This window comes from Aplysia californica, unplaced genomic scaffold (genome assembly GCF_000002075.1).
Source record: "Aplysia californica isolate F4 #8 unplaced genomic scaffold, AplCal3.0 scaffold00070, whole genome shotgun sequence".
Lineage (NCBI taxonomy): Eukaryota > Metazoa > Mollusca > Gastropoda > Aplysiida > Aplysiidae > Aplysia > Aplysia californica.
The window spans coordinates 1776064-1797732 of NW_004797340.1; the positions used below are offsets into that span (position 1 = coordinate 1776064).

General features: G+C 40.6%; 1 protein-coding gene across 2 annotated transcripts in view; it reads right to left on the bottom strand.

The window, feature by feature from the left end:
* Positions 1–21669, bottom strand: part of LOC101849596 (neuronal cell adhesion molecule) — an 83264-nt gene that overhangs the window by 9065 nt on the left and 52530 nt on the right. For both annotated transcript variants that reach the window (XM_013079995.2, XM_013079996.2), the window contains exons 16-22: positions 20217–20387; positions 19089–19164; positions 16374–16492; positions 10302–10472; positions 6933–7146; positions 4525–4671; positions 1583–1662 (exon numbers count right to left, since the gene is read on the bottom strand). In XM_013079995.2, coding sequence (XP_012935449.1) covers positions 1583–1662; positions 4525–4671; positions 6933–7146; positions 10302–10472; positions 16374–16492; positions 19089–19164; positions 20217–20387 — 978 coding nt within the window. The remainder of the gene's footprint in view (positions 1–1582; positions 1663–4524; positions 4672–6932; positions 7147–10301; positions 10473–16373; positions 16493–19088; positions 19165–20216; positions 20388–21669) is intronic.

Genomic DNA, 21669 nt, shown 5'->3' on the forward strand with positions numbered 1-21669 from the left:
GTAAAGTCCTTAAAGCCCACCTTTTGGTATGATATAATAAGTGTGCAATGTAAGTACTGTAAGAGCAAACTATTACTATTATTCAATCAGAATATTCTTTGAGTACTGGCTGAGTGAGTGAAAACTATTACATTATATACAGACTTCAACATGATAAGTTAAGGACCACTTGCAAACACTCTGAGTGGTCTTCTTGGGTCGACCTGCGTTCTTGGACCGATCCAGTGGCTTGATGGCGCTGACTCAAGCAGACAATGACAGAGTGTGACACTGCAAGCCTTCTGGCAACTTCTCGGGCTCCAACTGCATCCTGCAGCCATGCCATAGCTTTGATACATGTACAATCAAAGTCTCTCAGCTTTCGTCTTGGTGGCATGTTGATGCGATACTGGATTTTGCGCAAACGGCGGCTCATGTCATATTGCCACCAAAGTGAGCACAGTTTGAGACCGTACGTCCGTTTATGACGTGCACAAGAAATTTACACTGAGGAATGTCCATGGGGTCGTATACAAGTCTATAAATAACAACAAATTTAGCTAAAATTCCCCGAGGATTTCCGTGCTGCACGTGGGGGTTTTGCCCCTTTAGGAAGCTTTACAGTACGCATTGTTAACCCATTAACACTTTCAGAGCAAAAAAAATTAAATCATTCCTTGCTGTCCTTTATTCTAAATTTTAAAAAATCAGGTCTGTCTGTCAAGGTGGTTCTTAACTTATGTTGAAGTCTGTACATCTGTGGACGGAAATGCTACACTCTTGTGAAAGGGGACGTCAATCCATCTTTCTACTGAGGCATACAGTAACAGTATTAGAAAATATTTGTACAGGAGAAGGAGTTTCACTTTATGACCTAATTTTACTAGTTTAGTCAGGCTTTACACAGTGTAAAACCTGTGTAAAACATCTACCTGTCTAAGACAACCACTTTTTTCCTAACTAAAACAATAAGAGATCATCTTATGCAATTTTGACAGCGCAAGGTGAGCCAGTCTTTAGAGATGGTCAAAATCAAAAGGGTAGCAGTAAAGACAGTAAAGTATAACACCCCCCCCTCCCCACCCCACAGAGAGCTGTTTTCTGTTCCTGAGAGACATAACTGCGACCTCACTGTGACCCCTTTCATAAAAAAACCCCAACAACATAAGAATGTAGGAGCTTTTACGCCACCATCGACACAATTTAGATCGTTTAGGAGGTGGGTTTCCTGCCCTGCCTGTCAGGGCCAACCTGGGCCGAGAGAGAAACAACATCCCAACAGAAAGAGCGAGATATTCGATATAAATTATTCCCCACTTCAGAAATAGAACTTGAGTCTCCTGTGCGACACAGCAAAGTGCCCAACTACTACACCACAGACGCCGGTAATGTGACCCCCCTCCAACCCTAGATGCTGTGCGTTACGTCAAGCAGTTCAAAATGGGTGGTAATCTATAAATAGGTTACTTTTACTGTCAACAATGCGTCTAAATAAGAAAGACAGACAGACAGACAGTTACAAAAGAGAGACAGAACAGAAAGTAAAGCATATCAGTGGCGCCTACCAACCACCCACAACAAGAACACAATGACGTTCACATACCTGATGGTAATGAATCTGACAAAGGGCCTCCGGGCATGTAAGGGGAATAAGAAGGTGGAGGAACATCAGAGTTACTGTCCCTGTAACAAACACAAATATCAGTAACTAAAAATAATAGATATTAATAATTTAAAAAAACATTTGTACAGTGTGTTATAGACTCATTCACAAATAAACTCTATGCATGCACTTTACATTCTATATTATTACCCCAGCAGATCTGAGAGTACTCAGAAACATTCTCGTCTTCCCAGGAAGCTTACAATGAAAGCAGCTGAATAAGCTCCTTTCTTGTCTCCAGTCTTGTTCTGTCATCAACTTTCATTTCCACTTAGAAGAACTAGCAGTCCGTGTGCAAGTTGCGCATGTTAAAGATCCCCTGGTGGTTTAAAATCGATAAGAGTAAGCTTCGTCTGCCACGCGGGCAAAATTTAAAAAATTCCTACCCACTGACAATGTTTGGTGTGTTCCGTGTGCTCAAATGACCTTATGCAGTTGCGAGCAGTGTAAAACACTAAGAAAAAAAAAAAGAAAAAAAAGAAGAACCAGCAGTTGACTATGCTGAGATCTAACAGGGCAACATTCTTTAAAAAATTGTTTTAGTAAGTCTTTCTCAGCACTTGCAACATAATAAGGTCATATAAGAGCTGAAGATTACAGGCGTTACAGGAGAGTAACAAACACAAAAAAGGAGAAGGCGAGATAAGAACGATAGATATTTGATAGGAAAGAAGGAGCGAACCACACCAGAGCACCCACCAACCACCCACGACCCTGACTCAAACAGGCAACAGGTGCGGGTGGTAGAGAAACCCGTCTCCTTTATTAACGGAAGGGAAAGCACAGGGGGCCTGATTAGTACTCATCATCATCATCATCCAGTGCCAGATCTGCGACAGACATCGGCGATTTTGCTTCTCCATTCATTCCTTAGCTCGGATGCTCTTAAAGAAGCTGTTTCCCTGATCTTTCCCCGCTACTCATTTGTTTAGGTTCCCTGAGTTGGTTGCTTTGGGCCTACCCCTGCCTTGTTTGCCTTCAATTTTGCCAGTGAGAGTTAGATGTTCAAGACCTTTATGTCTATTCAGGTGTCCCAAAAACTGCATTTGTCATTTTCAGACTGTTTTTAACTCATTCGCTACGTACTATTTTCGGCTTGTGGACGAATTATTTTTCGGGAGGGTGAAAGAGATGATGACTAGTGGGTAGTTAAAAGGTCTTTGGGGCCACAAATTCAAATAAATATCAACGTATTATATACCAATATTTTCAGTATGGTTTGTAGAATACATCTGTAATGTTTATTTATGTATTTTTCAACTTCGGTTCCTGTAACTAACGATTATGCAACACAATTTTGATTGGATACGGATAAAATTTGAAAATAAAAAATTAATAATCTTTGGTGAAACTCAAAAAATATGTTTGCACCTAGTCAAATGATACCTCAAAATAACCATAAATGAATATAGAACTGGAAAATACTGAAAAGTTTGCAGTTATTTACGTACATTCCATAATATTTGTACATTTTGAACATAACATCCGATATTTAAAAAAAAAAAAAAATTTTTATAATCTTGAAAAACGATCACAAACAGAAAAAAACCCACTCGTATCTTACATGGAATTATTCAGAATTGCATTTGGAATAAACTTATACATGTCTTGAGTGGCACTCTTTGTGTAATTTCATCAAAAATGAGTGATTTGGGGGGAGAAAAAAATATTTTGACAATTTAGATCTAGACCTAGATCTAGCACTAAAAATATTGATTTCTCAATAACAGTGCATTGGCAATATGAGTTCAATCGTATCAATATTATAAAAAAAAGTCCTACATTTCTGTAGTGGGCAAAATAATGATAGATTTTGTTGTGTAAAATTACTAAGACTGGTGTCTGGGCTATAATTTTGGCATCGCGATAAAACAAAGTCGAATAAACTACGAAATCGCGTTTCAAAACTGAATCTAAATTTCCGATTTTCAGTGGAAATGCTTGATCCAGAAGTTAACATTATATTATGACCTTTATTTTAACATGGATATGTGGATTGGAATAGAATCTAAGGTAAAATTGAAGATCGGTTCTCGAGCCGCCGGGGACGGCTTAGCGTACTGACGGCACTTTAGCCGCGCCGCCCCCCACGGCTCGGCGTAGCGAATGAGTCAACAGTCACCGTTCCCCGTGGGCTTCATCAAGCACTACCTCATTTGATTTCTTTTCCTTCCATGATATTCTCAGCAGTCTTCTAAGAAGCTACATTTCTGTTTTTTTTCACTGTCTTTAGTGATTGTCCGGCATTCACAGCCATATAGAAGGGTTGACCATACATAGAATTTCAGAACTTTCATTTTGGTAGTCACTGAGATGTTTCTGTTTTTCAGGATTGGGCTCATTTTATTGAAACTAGCCTTTGCCATTGCAATCCCTGATTAGTACAACAAGCCGTATATCAACATGTTGGCACCCGCCAGCCACCCACTAGCGGGGGAACGCAAAAAGAAAGAAAAGAAGAAGAGATAACATCCTGGGAATACAGAGAGACACGTCCAGTTCTACTTATCTGTATGTACCCATTTATGTACTTTGTTAACCAGCGAAATACATTGTGTATATTATTTCATTTTGTATGTGCTCATTTCGTAACGATGTCTAAATGTGCACATGTGATAAGTAAGGAGGTGTGTGTGTGTGTGTGAGCGCTCGTGCGCACACGCGTGTGTGTGTATGGCTTGCATGTGTGCGCATGTAATGTGTGCGCGAGAATGCATGAGTATGTGTGTGTGGGTGTGTTGGGGTGTGTATGTGTGTGCGTGAATATTGTTCGCACATGCATTTATATGAAACACCTAGAGCTGTGTTCACATGGGAGTGGGCCCTATAGAAATGATCTACATTATTACCATTATTATTATTATTATTGTTATCATTATTACCTGTCTCGTTCCAGGACTTGGTTGTACGACGGCGGTGGCGCGTCAATCTCAGTGGTCGGAACAGGTACGGCTGGCGGAGCGCTCGGTACAATGGGCATCATTTGCTCTGTGTCCGCGACAGTCGTTTCTGATGGATTCTGGCCATTTCTGGCAGGACAAAAGGACAAAAATCAGAGAACACTTTCTTTTGTTTGTTTGAGTAAAGAGAAGTACATCGACACAATAATGGTAATTTAGTGCTGGGAAAAAGTAAGACAGACAGTCAGAAACAGGAGAGGGGAAAGTAAAGAAGTAGAACCTACCAGTGGCCCTCCAACCACCCACACACTTTCTTTGTCCCTTCGTCCGTTTATCTACTTCTAACTTCCTGAAGTCAATGTCTCCTACAGATAAAGCAGAAAATTAGGCAAAATTCTATATATGCCAGGAGCAGGGTCCAGGAACAGTGTTTCTTTGAAGATTCAAGGGGCAGAGCCTCCTCAGAAATTCCAATTTGTGCTTTTAGAGAGTTGAAAGCGGCATTTGGGAGTCTGTTTGAAGAGACTGACAACAACCCATAAAGCTGTTGTGCCGGTGAGCCACTGGCAGCTGCTCGGGCACGTTTCTTTACGATGACTTCGATGTCAAATTACATTTCAGCAATTGTCGAAAACAGGTCTCTTTCACAGGGATTTCATTCATTAGATGAAGAACTCTCAAAATAGGTTCACTTGTTTTGATTGTAACGACCAATTTAGGACGCATATGTCACTTTAAGATTTCGTATCAAAAGAGGGCCTTGGCATAGTGGGTTTACCTCCCCTCCAAGGTAAAGAGTTAACCCCTTCACTGCCAGGTCCGAGAATTGAGTGATAGAGCAAGTCTTTAAACAAAACGCATTCCTGCTGCGTTAAAAAAAATCTTAGTTTATAGGGATAAAATCAATTCGTTGTCGGGTTGTCGGCTACTTTTTCGTTTGATTTTTGTACTTGGTATCGTTGTTCTCTCGCCACAGACGGGCATGTGTGTGTGGGGGGGGGGGGGGGGGGGGGGGGGGGGGGGCAAGGGGGAGAGTTTGGGCAATGGTGGGAGGTGTGTAGGGGTTGAGGAATGGAAGGAGGGTTGGATGGGTTGTTGGTGGGGGGAGAGGGATGAGGAGAGACGGATGGGTGGAAGACAAGATGGGGTACATATACGTGGTATATGAAACAGGAATTCGCTTACTCGTATAGCCCAACCAGAGAGATCAATTCGGGCCAGGTAAAGAAAGGGTTAAAGCCTTTCAGATCCCGCTTATGTAGCATACAAATTCAAAACTACATAAATTCTGCTTCATCTGACTCCGACATATTAAAAATACATCTGCTTTAAGAGCCGCCCAAACTACGATCACTCAAAGCACAAAGAGTCAGGGATATTTCCCTCATACTTTCTTGTTCCCCAAAGCTCAATCACGTATATTTTTCTCACAGGTTGCTGGCTATCTCAAACCCAGTTTATTATTTTTACCATTATCTATCCAATTGTCTCTAAAAATAATCTACATATCATCTAACATTTAAAAAAAACAACCCCAAAACAGTACAGAAATCTTCTACTTTTAAATGTCGGAAAAAAATGACACACACACAATCACATTTTTATCTGTCCCGTCAGTTACCAAAACTAAACACATCACAGAATTTGTATAAAGAACATTTTTGTCCAATGGCTGAACTTAATATGATTCTTAATATCTCCTACAAATGTTCTGGTTCATTTAAAGTTGAAATAAATTAACTGATATTGATTTACAGTAAAAGAAAGTATAGTCCAAATGTCCCGTCATGTGTAGTTTCCCTGGAATAGCCTTGTCCCTAAAATTTGGAACTCCTTGCCCCAGAGAAACAACAAATCAGTGACTGCTCAAAACTCATTGTTTAAGTCTTAGCTGTAGTGTGTTAGTAGGTGCTGATATATCTTGTTTTCAATGTTGCCCTTACTTGTATATAACCAATGTGTGGTTGAGAAAAATGTTCTTTCTATGGTTGGCGCTGATTTTCTTTTTAGCGTAAACCATTTTTTTTTCTTGCGTGAAGAAAGTATTATGCTCGGTGATCATGTTATTGATGTAAAGTGCTCAGAGTTTATACTTGTATGGGATAGAGGATTATAAAAATGCAATCTGCTACTATTATTATTATCATAATTATTATTATTATCATTATAATTATTATCATTAACATTGTTATTATTATCGTTATCACTATTATTTTATTATTATTATTATCATTATGATATTACATAATAATTTTGTTATTATTATTATAATTACAATCATTATCGTATTATACAATTATTGTTGTTATTACTAATTATTATTATAATTATAATAGTGATTACTATTATCGTTATAATATATCAGTGTTATTTTCATTATTTTTACTCACGAGTTGGAAAGGCCAGAAAACTGGATGCCAACCGCAGGGTCATTACGTGTTCTGCCCGCCACCTCGCCACCAGCACATCTCTGCCGTTTCCGCTTCACCACACAGAAGCCAATTACTGCGACAACCACAGCGGCTATCAGCAAACACACCACCACTGAGACTACTACAGAAACATTTGAATTTCCGTTGGAAGATAGTTTGCTCCCTGGACTTTCTGAAATGAAATAGAGATGGAGTGAATGTGACATTATGCAGGGGGGAAGGAGGGAAGGAGGGAGGGGGAGGGGGAGAGGGAGAGGGAGAGGGAGAAGGAGAGAGAGAGTGAGAGAGTGAGAGAGAGTGTAAATGTGAGATAAAGTGAGAGAGAGAGAGAGAGAGAGAGAGGGGGGGGGGGAGGGAGGGTGAGAGAAGAGAAAGATATCATCATTACTTCAGTCAATTTATCAATTAAGTAAGAGCGGTATGCTTGTTTTTGTGTGTGTGTGTGTGTGTGTGTGTGTGTGTGTGTGTGTGTGTGCGCGCGTGCGTGTGTGTGTGTGAATGTGTCTGTGAGTGAGCTTAACCAGAGCATACAAGTGTCTCATCATTGTCAATATTACTGTTGTTTTTCTTGTTTGTTTGGAAATAACAAGTTTTGCTTTTCACTGAAGACTTCAAGAAACTGATGGTAAAAAAACCCACATTTTTAATGTACAATTTTTACATCCTCACCGACACAATTTAGTTCACTAAAGAGGCAGGCTTCAACTCCACCTGTCAGAGCCAGCTAGGGCTGAGGGCATAAGTTTAGTAAGGATTTTGTTTGTTTTAGTAGAGGTTTTATGGTGCTTGCAACTGCATAAGGTCATATGAGCACCAAGGGGTGGATGTCAACAGAGAGGTCCTTACTGGGAATCAGACTTACTCTGCTCACCTCTCTAACTTCAACAGCACAAATTTGCTTAGACTATCAAGGCACCCCGGAAATAGCGGGTCACAAGAGTGTGACAAACATACAAAAGCAGTAGAGGAAAATGACGGTAGTAAGGATTAGGAAAGAAAAAGCAGCAGTTCCCTGTTGCAGTTCAGGCACAGTTATGAGCATGAAATTGATGAATCAGCCCATTTACAATTACAATTCTATTGTGCAAAACAATATGGTTAATACCCCCCCTTTAGGAATGGCCTAAAGATACTTCAGTCAGTAGCACCGCCCTGGGGGGTAGTAAGGGTTTACGGCGCTTGCAACTGCATACGGTACACGGCGTCATTTTTCGCCTGATTCTGTTACCTTTAGTTACCGTGAATCAGCAGCCCGCCGGAGCTCCCCTGGTCACGGGGTTGATGAGCCCTGAAGCGACTTTGCCGGTGTCGGTTAAGGAGTTCGCAGTTTTGTCTACCCTAGAAATTTTTTCCCCATCCCACACAGCAAACCATTACACTGATGTCCTAAAATCTCAACTCAATGTCTTGAGATTTATTCTGCATTAAAATGGTTAATTTCTGTCCTTTAGTTTTTGTTCTAGACAAGTGTTTGTAGAGTACCAAATTTGTCCTATTTTAGCTTCAAACTTATGAATAAATAATTGTTTATTTTAAAACGGCACGATAGACCTCTCCAAAATCTGTGTTAAACTGACTACGAATATCATGTCTTTTACCATGAGGAATCTTAAATCTGCGCAAGCAGTTATAGTCAAGTTATAAGAGAAGAATGATGCACATCTGCATTTTTAAACCAAAGACACTCAGCGTTAGTACTTGTTCTTCCATTAAACAAGAGAAAGTTACTCTGCTTTTGTTCATAAATCATGCTGTGTCTGTGGCAGCCTGAATATAACTAAGAAAGATATATTATGCGATTTTTAAAAAACACAAAACTGTGTAAATACGTGGGTAGAGATAAACTTCTTGTATGTAATAAAAATAATGGCACCTAACACATTCATTCTTAGTTTTTAGTTGGAAATATGCGCGGACACTTATGAACGTAAAGAAATTAGAACATTGTCAGTTATTGCAAATGGTCACAGAAACGAAAATAAAAGCTGGAAAAGTATGGTGCTGATTCAGTGTCACTGGAAAGCTATAAATTATTCTGAAAATCCAATTACGAGAAGTAATCCCTGTTATTCAGTCGACTTACAATACCTAGACTTGACGTTTTAAGAAAAGTATCGAATTTTTGTAGCACAACACTAACAGATACCGTTCGTGTATTACATTGTAGATGTATTCTGGTATTAAAATCGATTTGCGTTACTTCATAGAGAGACTAAAGGGTAATTTTTATAAACTTTTGAGAAAAAAATGCGAATATTCACGATTATATTAGATACATAAATTTATATTTAGAGGAATTACTTCATAGCGAATTGTGTGCCAGACGGATAAAGTTGAAAAATTACACCTTTCTATTATATGCGCAGATAACGTCTTTTCCGAGTATCTGCACCAAAGTTATGTCATTCATGTTCCAAACGTTTGGCAGTTTTCGTTGTGCTGTTTTTTTAAAATTGATTTTTTTTCATTCACACTCGTCCAAAACAATTTACAATTTAGCATTGACGACTTCAACGCGTCTAACTAAATAACCAAACAAGTATAATGTCCGTTCTTTTTTGAGTCTCAAGAGCAGAAACGCGTGCTTTGGATGCATTAAATGATAATTACCATATTTACAAGAGTGCACCTAAAATGGTACGTTAAAAAGTACCAAAAATTAAGTCAGCCCAGACAGAGCGGTGACAGGAAGCTGACACCTGTGCCCCCGATGTCATAAGGTGCTCGGCGGGACCCCCACCCCCCCCGGAACTAAAATTCAACTGCCGGTGCGCCATGATGAGCCCAAGGGGTGGATGTCAAAAGAGAAGTCCAAAAGGGGAATCAGGCTTTCTTTGCTCACCTTTTTAGCCTCAACAGCACAAAGTCTGCTTCGACTATCAAGGCACACCCTGGAAATAGCAATTCACAAGAGAGTGACAAACACACAAAAGAAGTAGAGGAAAAAAAGACGAGAGTAAAGTTGAGGAAAGAAAAAGCAGCAGTTCCCCCTATGTTGTTGAGGCACAGTATGAGCATGACATAGATAAATCTGCCCATTTACAATTCTAATGAGCATAAGAACATGTTAAGATATATTTGTCCATCTTTCTGTTGAGAGTACATTTTTGTATGTATGATCCAATCTGTATCAATATGGTCATAAAACATTTCCTTTCTATCAATCGACATAACATTTCACCCATTTATGGACTTATCTGTAATCAGAGAAAGTACAGTAGTCTTTTTATAACCACAATTTAAAGCTAAACGCTTCCAATTTCTCAAAGTGCTCTCTTTTCTTGCTCTGCCCTTTCCAAATAGCTCTGTCATTCAAGGTCACCTTACCGGGTGTGGGATTGATAAGCCGGCCAGCCATGAAGGAGACCTCAAACGTGCGTTGATCGGAGTAACTGGAACCTTTGAGTACAAGCAGCATATCACCGCCACTGCTGGTGAAATTTTGTCGCTGCACCGGGCCGCACAAAAGCCCAATAGATGGTGAAAATAAGTGGCTACCTGTGGGAATAAAAGGTCCTTTCATTTGCTCAATGAACAGGCAAAAGAGGAAAGATAGAAAATATCAAATAAAAACAAAAATGTGAGGCAGCGTGGTGAAAGTAAAGAAACTGGTATTTTTTCCCGCAAGTTTGGGAATTTTTAAAGTATTAATTTTGTTTTTTGGCTCAACACCTTTATGGCCATTAAAAACACATTTCTGTGGGGATTTTACAGAAAAACGCTGATAAAAGGCACAAAATAAATGTAAATTTTCAGTTTCCACAGACTCTCAAGCTAAGAAAATAACTAAACGTTGGCGGCCATTTTCATACTAATTTGACCTCTGAAACCAGGTGACCCCCACCTCCTTCAATCACCAATGTCTCAACTTGTATCCAAGATAAAAGGATTTTTTTTTCAACAAAAGCAAGGCAAATAAACAAGCTTTAAGATGACAGGAAAAGAAAAAAAGGCAAAGATGGAGATGGATTGGACATGTTTTGAGAAGAGAACCAGACTCTATTGCGAAGACTGCCCTCCACTGGACATCCGAAGGACATCGAAAGAGGGGCAGGCCCAAAGTGACCAGGAGACGCACAGTAGAGTCTGAAATGAAGTCCTGGAACCATTGTGGGGGGGCATTGACCAAGATGGCCCAAAACAGACAGAGCTGGAGATCTTTTGTTGCTGCCCTAAACGCCAGATGGTGTAACCGGTAGTAAGTAAGTAAGATGACACCAATAACTCTACATGCCCAAAAATCGACGAGCGCCTGATTCCACTGCGCCGAGACACAAACAGATAAAAATACATATACCACTTTCATTCTTACATCTCTAAAGGGGAAAAGGTTGATGGTAAAAACTTGTGACTACCTGAGGGAATAAAAGGTCTGTTCATTTGTCCCCAGAACAGGCAAAAGAGGAAAGATAGAGGGAATACAAAACAAAACAAAACTTAAAACAAGACATATGTACCATTTTCATTCTTAACCCTATCCGTAGTCATGTTTTATTATCGTATCCATACGACGTAGGGAACTCTGTGCCCCCACTTTCCAAAGAGGAAATTTAGTCGTTAATCTAATCCATATGCTTCGCATAGCAGTCTGTCAAAATGATTTTTTGAGAAATACTGAAAGTTTCAAAGAGATCTTTGCACTAGAAGTATTCCAAAGTGTGAAAAATACAACGCGTGGGGTACAAAATGACCCCAGGCGTACGGATAGGTTGAAAGGGGTACGGCTGAAAGGCTAGAACTCAGATGGCTGCTGGATTGGAAAAGTATTCTTAAAAGGAAAAAGAAAAAAAATACCACAACTACTTAATCTCCTTATTTATTTTTTGGGTAAAAGTTTCACCGCACTTGAAACACTATAAGGTCACATAAGTGCCTTAGATTAAGAGTAGATACAAGAAAGTAACAAACACAAGAAAGGAAGAGCAATGATAGATGTTTGACAGGAAAGAAGGAGCAAACCGCACCAGAGCATCCGCCAACCACCCACTATTATTTATCTCTCACAGGAAAATGGGGGGGGGGGGAGAGAGAGAGAGAGAGAGAGAGAGAGAGAGAGAGAGAGAGAGAGAGAGAGAGAGAGAGAGGGGGGGGGGGGGGAAACAAAAGCAAGAACAAGACAAACATAAAAAGTAACAGCATTCTCCCATTCTACACAATTGTAGTCAAACTGAGGAGTTGAGACACTCGGGATGAATCTTTTCATTTGTTTCAGTAAGAGTTTTACGTAACTTGAAACACAATTAGGTCATATTGGTGGATAAGAGGTGCAACAAGAGAGTTAACAAAAACATAAAAGAAAGAGGGACAAGGATGATAGATGTTAGATAGGAGAAAGAAGGGGCAAACCACACCAGAGCACCCTCCAACCACCCACCGGTATGCATCTCCACCACATATGGTACATTTTTTAATGAAGTGGAAATCATGGTGCACCACAGAGCATAGAGCAGGGGGCTCTCGAGGTCTAGAGGTTAAGGGAAGACTCGGGTCGGCGATCCAAGGCAATATCGGTACAATTTTTCAAACTATCCAACTTTTGCTTTTTGCGGAAAAACATCCTTTGACATCTGTTCTATCGAGTCAAATGAAGAAACTGTTGAAAAAAACACCCTAAATGACCTAAAAGGGCGTTTGAAAAATGCAAATTGCTCTAAAAATCCTTTAAAAAATCCTTGTTTTTTCTGTTTTTCTCAAAATCTACTTTTTGACATATGTGACCTCCTGAGTGCAACGAGTTTTCAAAAACTACAGAATCTAGAAGCTTCAAATTTGGTGTACAGGTGCTTTAAGATCGATTCTGGGGATCTATGAAAGGGAATTGGGAAATATTGGTAACTTAAGGAAATATTCAAATTTTTTGTAATATGTACCCCGAAATTTCGTCAACTGACTCTAGGGGGTCCAATGACTTTGGGCTCACTTTTTTAGTTTTAAAGATAAGTCAAAATCCTTTCATGGATCCCCAGTTCATATAGGTTTGTACTTGTGTGCCAAATTTCAGGCTGATAATTCAATATTTACTATAAAATTCTTCTGCACTAAGAAACTGGTTTGAAAATCCAAGATGGCCACCACAGAGACCCATTTTTAGAAAAATTCAACAAATTCACCCCTAGTTCATCCTATTTACCTATGAACTTCTTGCACAATTACATGAAATTGAATGAAAGTCATTCGTTTTTAAATTTTTTCAGGTGTTCACCGCTCGTTCAAAAGGTCACAGGTTCGAAACCTGACAGCAATGGAACATTTTCTTCTCTAAAACGTTCTGCTTTCACCTCCATTCCTGCTCTCTAACAATGTTCTGTCGTCTGCTTTCGTCTCCACTTTCAGCCCCCACCCCCTCCTCATTTTCCCCCTCCTCTGGGCTCCTGACTCTGTCTGCAGCCCTTCTACTGCTACTCCTTGGCTCCTTCTTACTACTGTCTTTCAGCCACATCCCTGATCTTAGGGTAGGTTAAGGTAAGACCAAACACCTAGCCTTCTCGGATAAAGGCGAAAAATCTTGGAGCTTCCTAGAGCAAGTTGCGCTTGTTAAAGATCCTTTGATAGTCTAAAATCGATAAGAGTAGGCTTCGGCTGCCATCTGGGCAAAACTCGAAATTAATTCCTCCCAAACTGAAAATGTTGACTGTGTCCGCGCGCTCATATGGCCTTATGTAGCCGCAGGTGCCGTAAAACAATTACCAAAAAAAAAAAAAAAAAGAGCATAGAGAAATAAAACTACAACAGACTTATTGTCGCTGCCGCAAGCAATCCACAAGTGCAAATTTTTTGAAAATCTTCCATTCTTACCCCCCCCCCCCCAAAGCTCGATCAAAGGAGCACCTTTCAACATCACCAAAATGCAGTTTAATGCTACGATCAAGGCATACAATTTTCTTGTTTTTCATGATTCCTGATAGGAACAATACAACAAAAATTAGCTTTTTTTGTCTCTGGTATAAAGTGCACCCAACCAGACCTAAGTGGATTGCTTGCAACAGTGATGATATGATATTTCCAACAATACATTTTAAGACTATGCCAGGGCCCTTTTTTGGTACGGTATCTAAAAGCGACAAATACGTCAAAACAAATGAACCTATTTTGATAGTTCTTCATCAAATAAAAGAACTTCTGGTAAAAGACACCTATTTTCGACAATTGCCTAAAGCTAATTTGTGAGGCATCGTGGTGAGATCAGGCACTCGTCAAAACAATGAAAGCCGAAAAATCCACATTTTCCGGCCAGTTTGGACATTTTTTTCAAATTTTTGTTTTTTGGCTCTACACCTTATATGTACATTCAAAAACACTTTAATGTGTGGATTTTATGGAAAACGTTTAAAGGCACAAAAAATGTAAATTTGCAGTATCCAAGGACTCTAAAGCTATGGAAGTCACCAAACTTTGGCATGCAATTTTTTTGCTAATTTTACTTCTGAAACCTGAACTTGCGATCCCGCCTCTTTCAATCCCAAATATCAGCTATCGACTATTGTGCCCATGCCTACATGCTTCTTGCCAAACCCTCCAATCTGCAGAAACTGGAAAGAAAGCAGAATGAAGCAGCAAGAATCATCACGGGCTGCTCAAAGGATACTCGTGTGGACAGCCTCCTCATCCAAGCAGACATTTTACCACTAAGGCATAGAGCTGATGCCTTGACTGCCATCTCACTCTAGAAGTCCATGCCCTGCCTACAATGAACCAACGCAGAGCCTCCGCAATAAAATCAGTGCCCACGTGGACAGGCAAGTCCAACTGGAGAAAGAATGCCCAGAACCTCGTAGCCGAAGCTGAACTGGATACGTACCCACGTGAGGAGCTGGTTGTTTTACCCCCCACACAACCGTGGAAGGCTGCATCATACAACGTGACTTTTAGCACCGATCTTGTCGTCGACTGCAAGCATGCTAATGAACCAGCTGTCAGGAAAGCAGCAGCAGAGGCTACAATTCGATTGCTCCCCCTGCCTGATGTAGAAGTCTGGACTGATGGTTCAGTTAAGCACGGTACTGAGTATGGAGGAAGTGGAATACTGATCAAGACCGGTGCTACTGAACTCGACCAACGTGTACCCGCGGGCCGGTATTGTTCCAGCTACAGGGCCAAGCTTGTAGCTCTCGACACAGCGCTGGACATGCTGGTGGCACTACATACAGCAGGCAGCCTTCTGAACAGTGTACGCATCAATGTATAAACTGATTCTAGGTCAGCGGTCATGCGCCTCTCATACGGCCCTACCAACCAATCGGAAAAGGTGGCGTGCTCAATCTGGCAGCATCTGCACACCCTCTGTCAATGCTCTGAAAGATCCACCCACTTACAGTGGATTCCAGGCCACGCTGGACTGGCTGGGAACGAGGAAGTTGACAGCATCGCCAAAGAAGCAACAGCGCATACCCAGATTGACACGCCAATCAATTTCTCGACAGCTAAAGCCGTCATCCACCGATCTACCCGCGCAAAGTGGAAGAGAGAGGCGAAACCCAAACTGCCGTTAGCCCAACCGCCATCATACCAGCTTGAGGCCACGCTCAGACGACAGGACCGCCGGCTTCTCTCCCAAATGAGAACTGGTGGAAAATCGCCCAAGCTGAGATCATATCTCCACAAAATTGCGCCAGCAGACAACCCAGATCAGTCCTGTCGAGCCTGCAAGAAGGAGGACGAAACTATGGACCATGTGTTCCTGAGATGTCCCGCCAGCTATCGTGCCAGAACCCGTCTCCTGGGACATTTCAGTCCCCCACTTTCAGCACTTTTAAGGACCCCCTGGCAAGTGTTGAGTTCCTGCGTGCTGTCGGCATCGCTGACGGTTTATGAAGCCACAGCGCCAGGAGAGAGAGAATCGCAAATATCTCGACTTCAATTTAAGATAAAAGGACATTTTTCATAGAAAGCAAGGCAAATGAATAACTCTTAAGACGATACCAAAGACTCCATATGCCCAAAAATTGATGAGTAACTGATTCCACTGCACCATGACACATTTAATGTTGAAGTCGTCGAAAACGAATGTGTGCAAGCTGCTGCCAGCAGCTAACTGGCCCAGTGGCTCCGACCGCGAGTCGTTGGGAATGGCTTGCCGGAGATAAAAGAATTAAGGAACATTACAGAATGGCAGCAGGCTGCACTTACCACTTAATGTCACTGGACAGAAATATGGAGAGAACAGCTATTACTGGATCCATAAGAACAACTTGTTTGTTTATTTGTTTGAGCAAATAAAAGCACATCGACACAATAATGGGTATCTAGTGCTGGGAACATGAAAACCAGACAGACAGAAACAACAGAGAGAAAGTAAAGAAGAAGGACCTACCAGCGGCACACTCCAACCGCCTAAATTACAACAACAACAACAATGACGACAACAACAACAACAAAAACAGCAACAAAGCAAACACTGACCATCATAAACCTGCAGGTACTCGTCACCACAGTTATTGGTACTCATAGCGACTCTCTCTATCGTGACCACCACATGGTGATTCGGAGGGGCGTACAGGAGCCACGAGCACTCATCTATGCTGAAAGGGAAACATGCGCACGCACAAATTGAAATTGTATAATGTTTTACTAAGTGGAAAGATATAGATAATATTTATTAGAAAAAACAACAACAACCCAATTCCCCCCCCCCCCCCCCCCCTCCACGTACCACTTAAACAATACAATCACTTTTATTCTTAAAAAAGGGAAAAGAAAAAAAAAATCACACTATCACTTATCTCCTTTAATTTTTTAGTAAGAGTTTTACAGCACTTGCAACACAATAAGGTCATATAAGTGCTGAAGGTTAGAGGTGTTACAAGAGAGTAACAAACACAAAAAAGGAGGAGAGATAAGGATGATAGACGCTTGATAGGAAAAAGGGAGTAAACCACTCCAGAGCACCCATCAAACACCCAGACAATGGAACAATGGAAATTGGAGGAAGCAAGGTTTTATTGAAGACCCATTAAATATTTAGCTGTTTGACCTTCATTCTCTAAAAAGAGACAACATTGCAGCTTCTTTCGTGATGATTACTTTACTTCATACTTCAAACTTTCATCTCCCCATCACTTTTTACCCATAGTTTTTAATTACACCAAATAGTTGGATTATTTTAAAGCTATAAAACAATGAAAGTAAGAAGCCTTCTGTCAATCCTGTCTCTGAATAACATTTTTTTTGTTCAGTTGAAAAATTTCTGTCTTACAATTGAAAAAAAAAAGATAATTTTTTGGTTATGGGTCACGACGCGGTGGAACCAGGCGCTCATCAATTTTGGGGGATATAGAGTTATTGGAATCATCTTAAATCCTGTCCATTTGCCTCGTATTTTAAGAAAAAAATATCCATTTATCTAGGATACAACTCAAGACATTGGCAATTGGAAGGAGGTGCCTGATTTCTGAGGTAAAATTGGCGAGAAAATGGCCGCCAAACTTGAGTTATTTCCTTAGTCTGAAAGTCCGTGGAAACTGAAAATTTACATTGTTCATGCCTTTAATCAACATTTTTCAGTAAAATCCAACAGCAAAGTGTTCTATAATGTTCATGAAAGGTTTTGAGCCAAAAAACAAAAATCCAATAAAAATTTCCAAACCTGTGGAAAAATGACAGTTCCTTGACTTTATTCATTTTGACAAGCGCCTGATTTCACCACACTGCCTCACAGTCATAAACAGAGATATGGGGGGCTCTCGTGGCCTAGAGGTCAAGGTGTTCGCCTCTCATTCAAAAGTCCAGGGTTCGAATCCCGGTAGCGATGGAAAAATTTTCTTCCCTAAATTTATCTCCTTTCACCTCTCTAGAAATGTTCTGTCGCCTGCTTTCATCTCCACTTTCGGCCCCTTCCCTCTCACCTCCTTTGCTCCCTACACAGGGCTCCTGACTCATTTTCCAGCCTTTCTACTGCTACTCTTTGGCTTCTTCGTACTGCTGTCTTTCAGCCACACCCCTGATCTTCTGGTAAGAAAGATCTACACCTAGCCTTCTCGGACAAAGGAGAAAAATCTCGCAGGTCCCATGTGCAAGTTGCTCACGTTAAAGATCCCTTGGTGGTCTAAAATCGATAAGAGTAGGCTTCAGCCGCCACAGGGGCAAAATTCAAAATTTCCTACCAATTGAAAATGTGTAATGTGTCCCGTGAGCCCATATGACCTTACGCAGTTGCGAGCCCTGTCAAATACTTTCTTAAAAACCCCCACAAAAACCCCCCAGAGAGATGGAGAAATTCTCCTCACTTAAAAATCAAATTCAGGTCTTCTGTGAATAAAGGCAAAATGCCTCACTGCTACACTACCGCTGTCTGTTCTTTAGCTGGGGACAGAATTCAGAAGAACAAAGATAACAACAGTTGACATTTCGCTACCTCAGAATTATACAGTTTTATCCTGCTCAGTATCTGGTTTTGAGAAATTTGATGTCAAAGATTTTAAGCTTCACATTACGTTAAGCTTTTTCGTATGCAATTCTCTGAATATCTTGATAACGACTCCGAATAGTCTTATGATTTGGATAGAGCAGATAGAACATCTGGTATCTGACCTCATGGTCGTAGTAGCTCAAAACGGCCAAAAATGTCAGATAGAACTTTGTAATTCAGAGGTAGCGAGTTATTGACTTTGTCTTTAAAAAGAGAAGGAACTACAATTGAAATTGTCCAAGACAGCCGCCCTTTGTTTGAGGAGAAAAGGGGTTGTCTTGGACAAGGTCATTAAAATACATGAAGAAAAAGCAGGAAGAGGTCGTTTGTACAGGTGATTGTCTCAGACAGATGGTTGTTGGAGCAGGTTGGTCTAGTGGTTAGGCTCTCAGAGTAAGGTCGTGGGTTCAAATCTCGTCAGGGATCCGACGTTGTATCCTTGGGAAAGACGCTTTTCACGAATTTTCAACACTTCATCCAGGGGAGAATGGGTACCCAGCTATAGACAGTGAAAGATCTTGTCAGTTTGGTAGTGTTTGAGTGCTTAATCACTGCTTGCACTGTATACTTCCCGAGAAGCTGAGAATGTTTCTGAGTGTTCTGTGGTCTGCTGGGGTAATAATATTACAGTGTAAAGTGCATAGAGCTTGCTGTAGAGTGGGATTATGTGCTATACAAATGCTATTAAAATTTATTATTATTATTATTACCTCATTGGGCTGGGCAGTTTGATATACTGTTTGGTCTTTGTCACGCCCACTGCCACAAAGGCTGGGCACTCAGAACCTGTGGGAGTAATCAAACGGAGGGATAGAGGAAAGGAGAAAGTGAGAGAAGGATGGACGGACGGAGGAAAGGAAGGAGCGAGGGATGGAGGAAGGGAAGGAGGAAGGGAGAGAGGGAGGGGAGAGAGAGAGAGAGAGAGAGAGAGGGAGAGATGGAAGGGGGGGGGGGGGGGGTGGGAGTGAGTGAATGAATCGGGAGCGTAGGTGAGTGAGTGTGTTTGAGTGAGGAGTGTGAGAGTGAGAAGCCTTTCTGTTTTTATATTGATAAGATGAATATTTAGAGAGATTTCCTTTTGGTCAGAACACCACCTTTTATGTTCCTGTAGTATTGCATTGTAAAGTGCTTGGAGCCTGTGTACTTTAATCGGGGTTGAGCACTATACAAATGTTATTTATTATTATTACTATTATCATTATTATTATTAATGAGTCAGCGAGGGTAAATGACATAGTGTGTGTGAACGTGTGTGCGTGTGTATGTATGTGAGAGTGAGGAGTTTGTGTGTGTGTGTGTGTGTGTGTGTGTGTGTGTGTGTGTGTGAGTGTGTGTCAGCCCATTTACAATTCTACTGTGCAAAAGAACATGTTAATATTCCCCCTTTGGGAATGGCCTTAAGGCAACTTCAATCAGTAGCACTGCCCTGGTGGGGGGTCAGGGTCTTTAGCCTTAGCAATACTCTACTTCGCAAATTAGTTTGTGTGTGTGTGTGTGTGTGTGTGAGTGTGTCAGCCGATTTACAATTCTACTGTGCATAAGAACATGTTAATATTCCCCCTTTGGGAATGGCCTAAAGACAATTTCAATCAGAAGCACTGCCCTGGTGGGGGGTCGGGGTCTTTAGCCTTAGCAATACTCTCCTTCGCAAATTTTGATATCATAACTGTAACTCAACCATAGACAAAAGCCATACAATAGTCTCAGATAAAAGCCCCGCATGCTCATATGACCTTATGCTCTTGCGAGTGCCATAAAACACTTTTAAAAAACAAAAAGCGCCAACCAAAAGTCTTGAACAGAAGCCAGCAAATAGTTTAACTAAATAGTGAGCTTACTAGAAAAATCGCCAGTGTCCAAGGAAATGGCCACATAGGAGAACTTGACTAAACGTTGACCCGAACCAGAACCTATCAGTACAACCAGCACGTCTTGGCCCGAACTGATGAAACTTCGCTCCATTGTTGAGAAGCATACAGACACTAACCTTGGGCTTGAAACCTGATCTCCTGTGAAGTAAGCAAAAGTCAGATGTACAATACAATACTTGAATATAGTCAGAGCATGCACCTAACAAGGAGATGAAATGTTCCATGTCCAGTTGGAGGCCTACATAATTTTCTTTCGTTCTAAAGTAATTCTTTTTTTTTAAAGCTCTAAAACAGCATATTATATAGAGAGCATGTAATGTTAGAGACCTTGTCAAAATAGTTTAGATAATACACAATCTAGAAGAAACTAGCTTGCACTGAGCGTCACTGTAAAGTTGTCTGTACCTAACAAAGTGCAAGGTTGAATGTTTCCTGCGGTTACAAAAAAATAGAAGAATCAGCTTGCTGGCCATGAGAGTTACTGTAAAGTCGAGTGTGAACGGTAGTTGTATGTACCTGACAGTCTGTAGTTAAAGTATAAGTCTTATGCCACTTGCAACACAATAAGGTCATACAAGTTTCAAAGATTAGAGGTGTTACTAGAGAGTAACAAAAGACAAAACAGAAGGAGGAGGGAAAAGGACAACAAATGTTTGAAAGGAAAGAAGAAATCCACACCAGAGCACCCACAAACCACCCACCACGTAACAGTGTACAACGTGAATGTCCCCAGTAGTTTTAGATGAATAAAATAGAATCAATTGGCTAACAATGACAGCTGCTGTAAAGTTGTGTGCCTCTCTCATTACAGGGGACTCATCAGGACAAAACAAAATCCCACTTTATTTTTAATTTATAACTACAGAGGAATTTTCCTTAAAAGCCTTTCTTCTTAAACAGTCCATTCCTTTTTCAATGCAAATGTCAAAATAGTTAGTAGTTTTTAAGCAAACAGAACAGCACACTTGTGTTACCACCCGACAGAGCAGGGGGATATCAAACACCTCAAATTCCAGCAATTCTGGATCACAGGAAGTCAAAAAACAAGAGACAAAAAAGTAAATAAATTTTTAATGTCTCTTCTTGAAAAGTTTAAAAGTGATCCCTCAAAACAATGTCCTAACATTGTTTGATTCAAATAATTTTCAACCCTATCCTCCACCACGCTATGAGACAGTATTCCACACAACGTTCAATCTTCGACCTACACACTTTCCAAATGTTTGTTATTGTTTACAGGGGTGATAGTCATTTTCGCATAACCATGGAATAGAACATGGCCAACAGCCATTCATACTTTTATGTTTAGTTTCAGTAAGTTTTAAGGCACATATTATAATAATAATAATAAAAATGATAATAATAATAATAATAATAAAAATACTAATAAAAATAAGTGCTTCATAATAAGATAAGATTT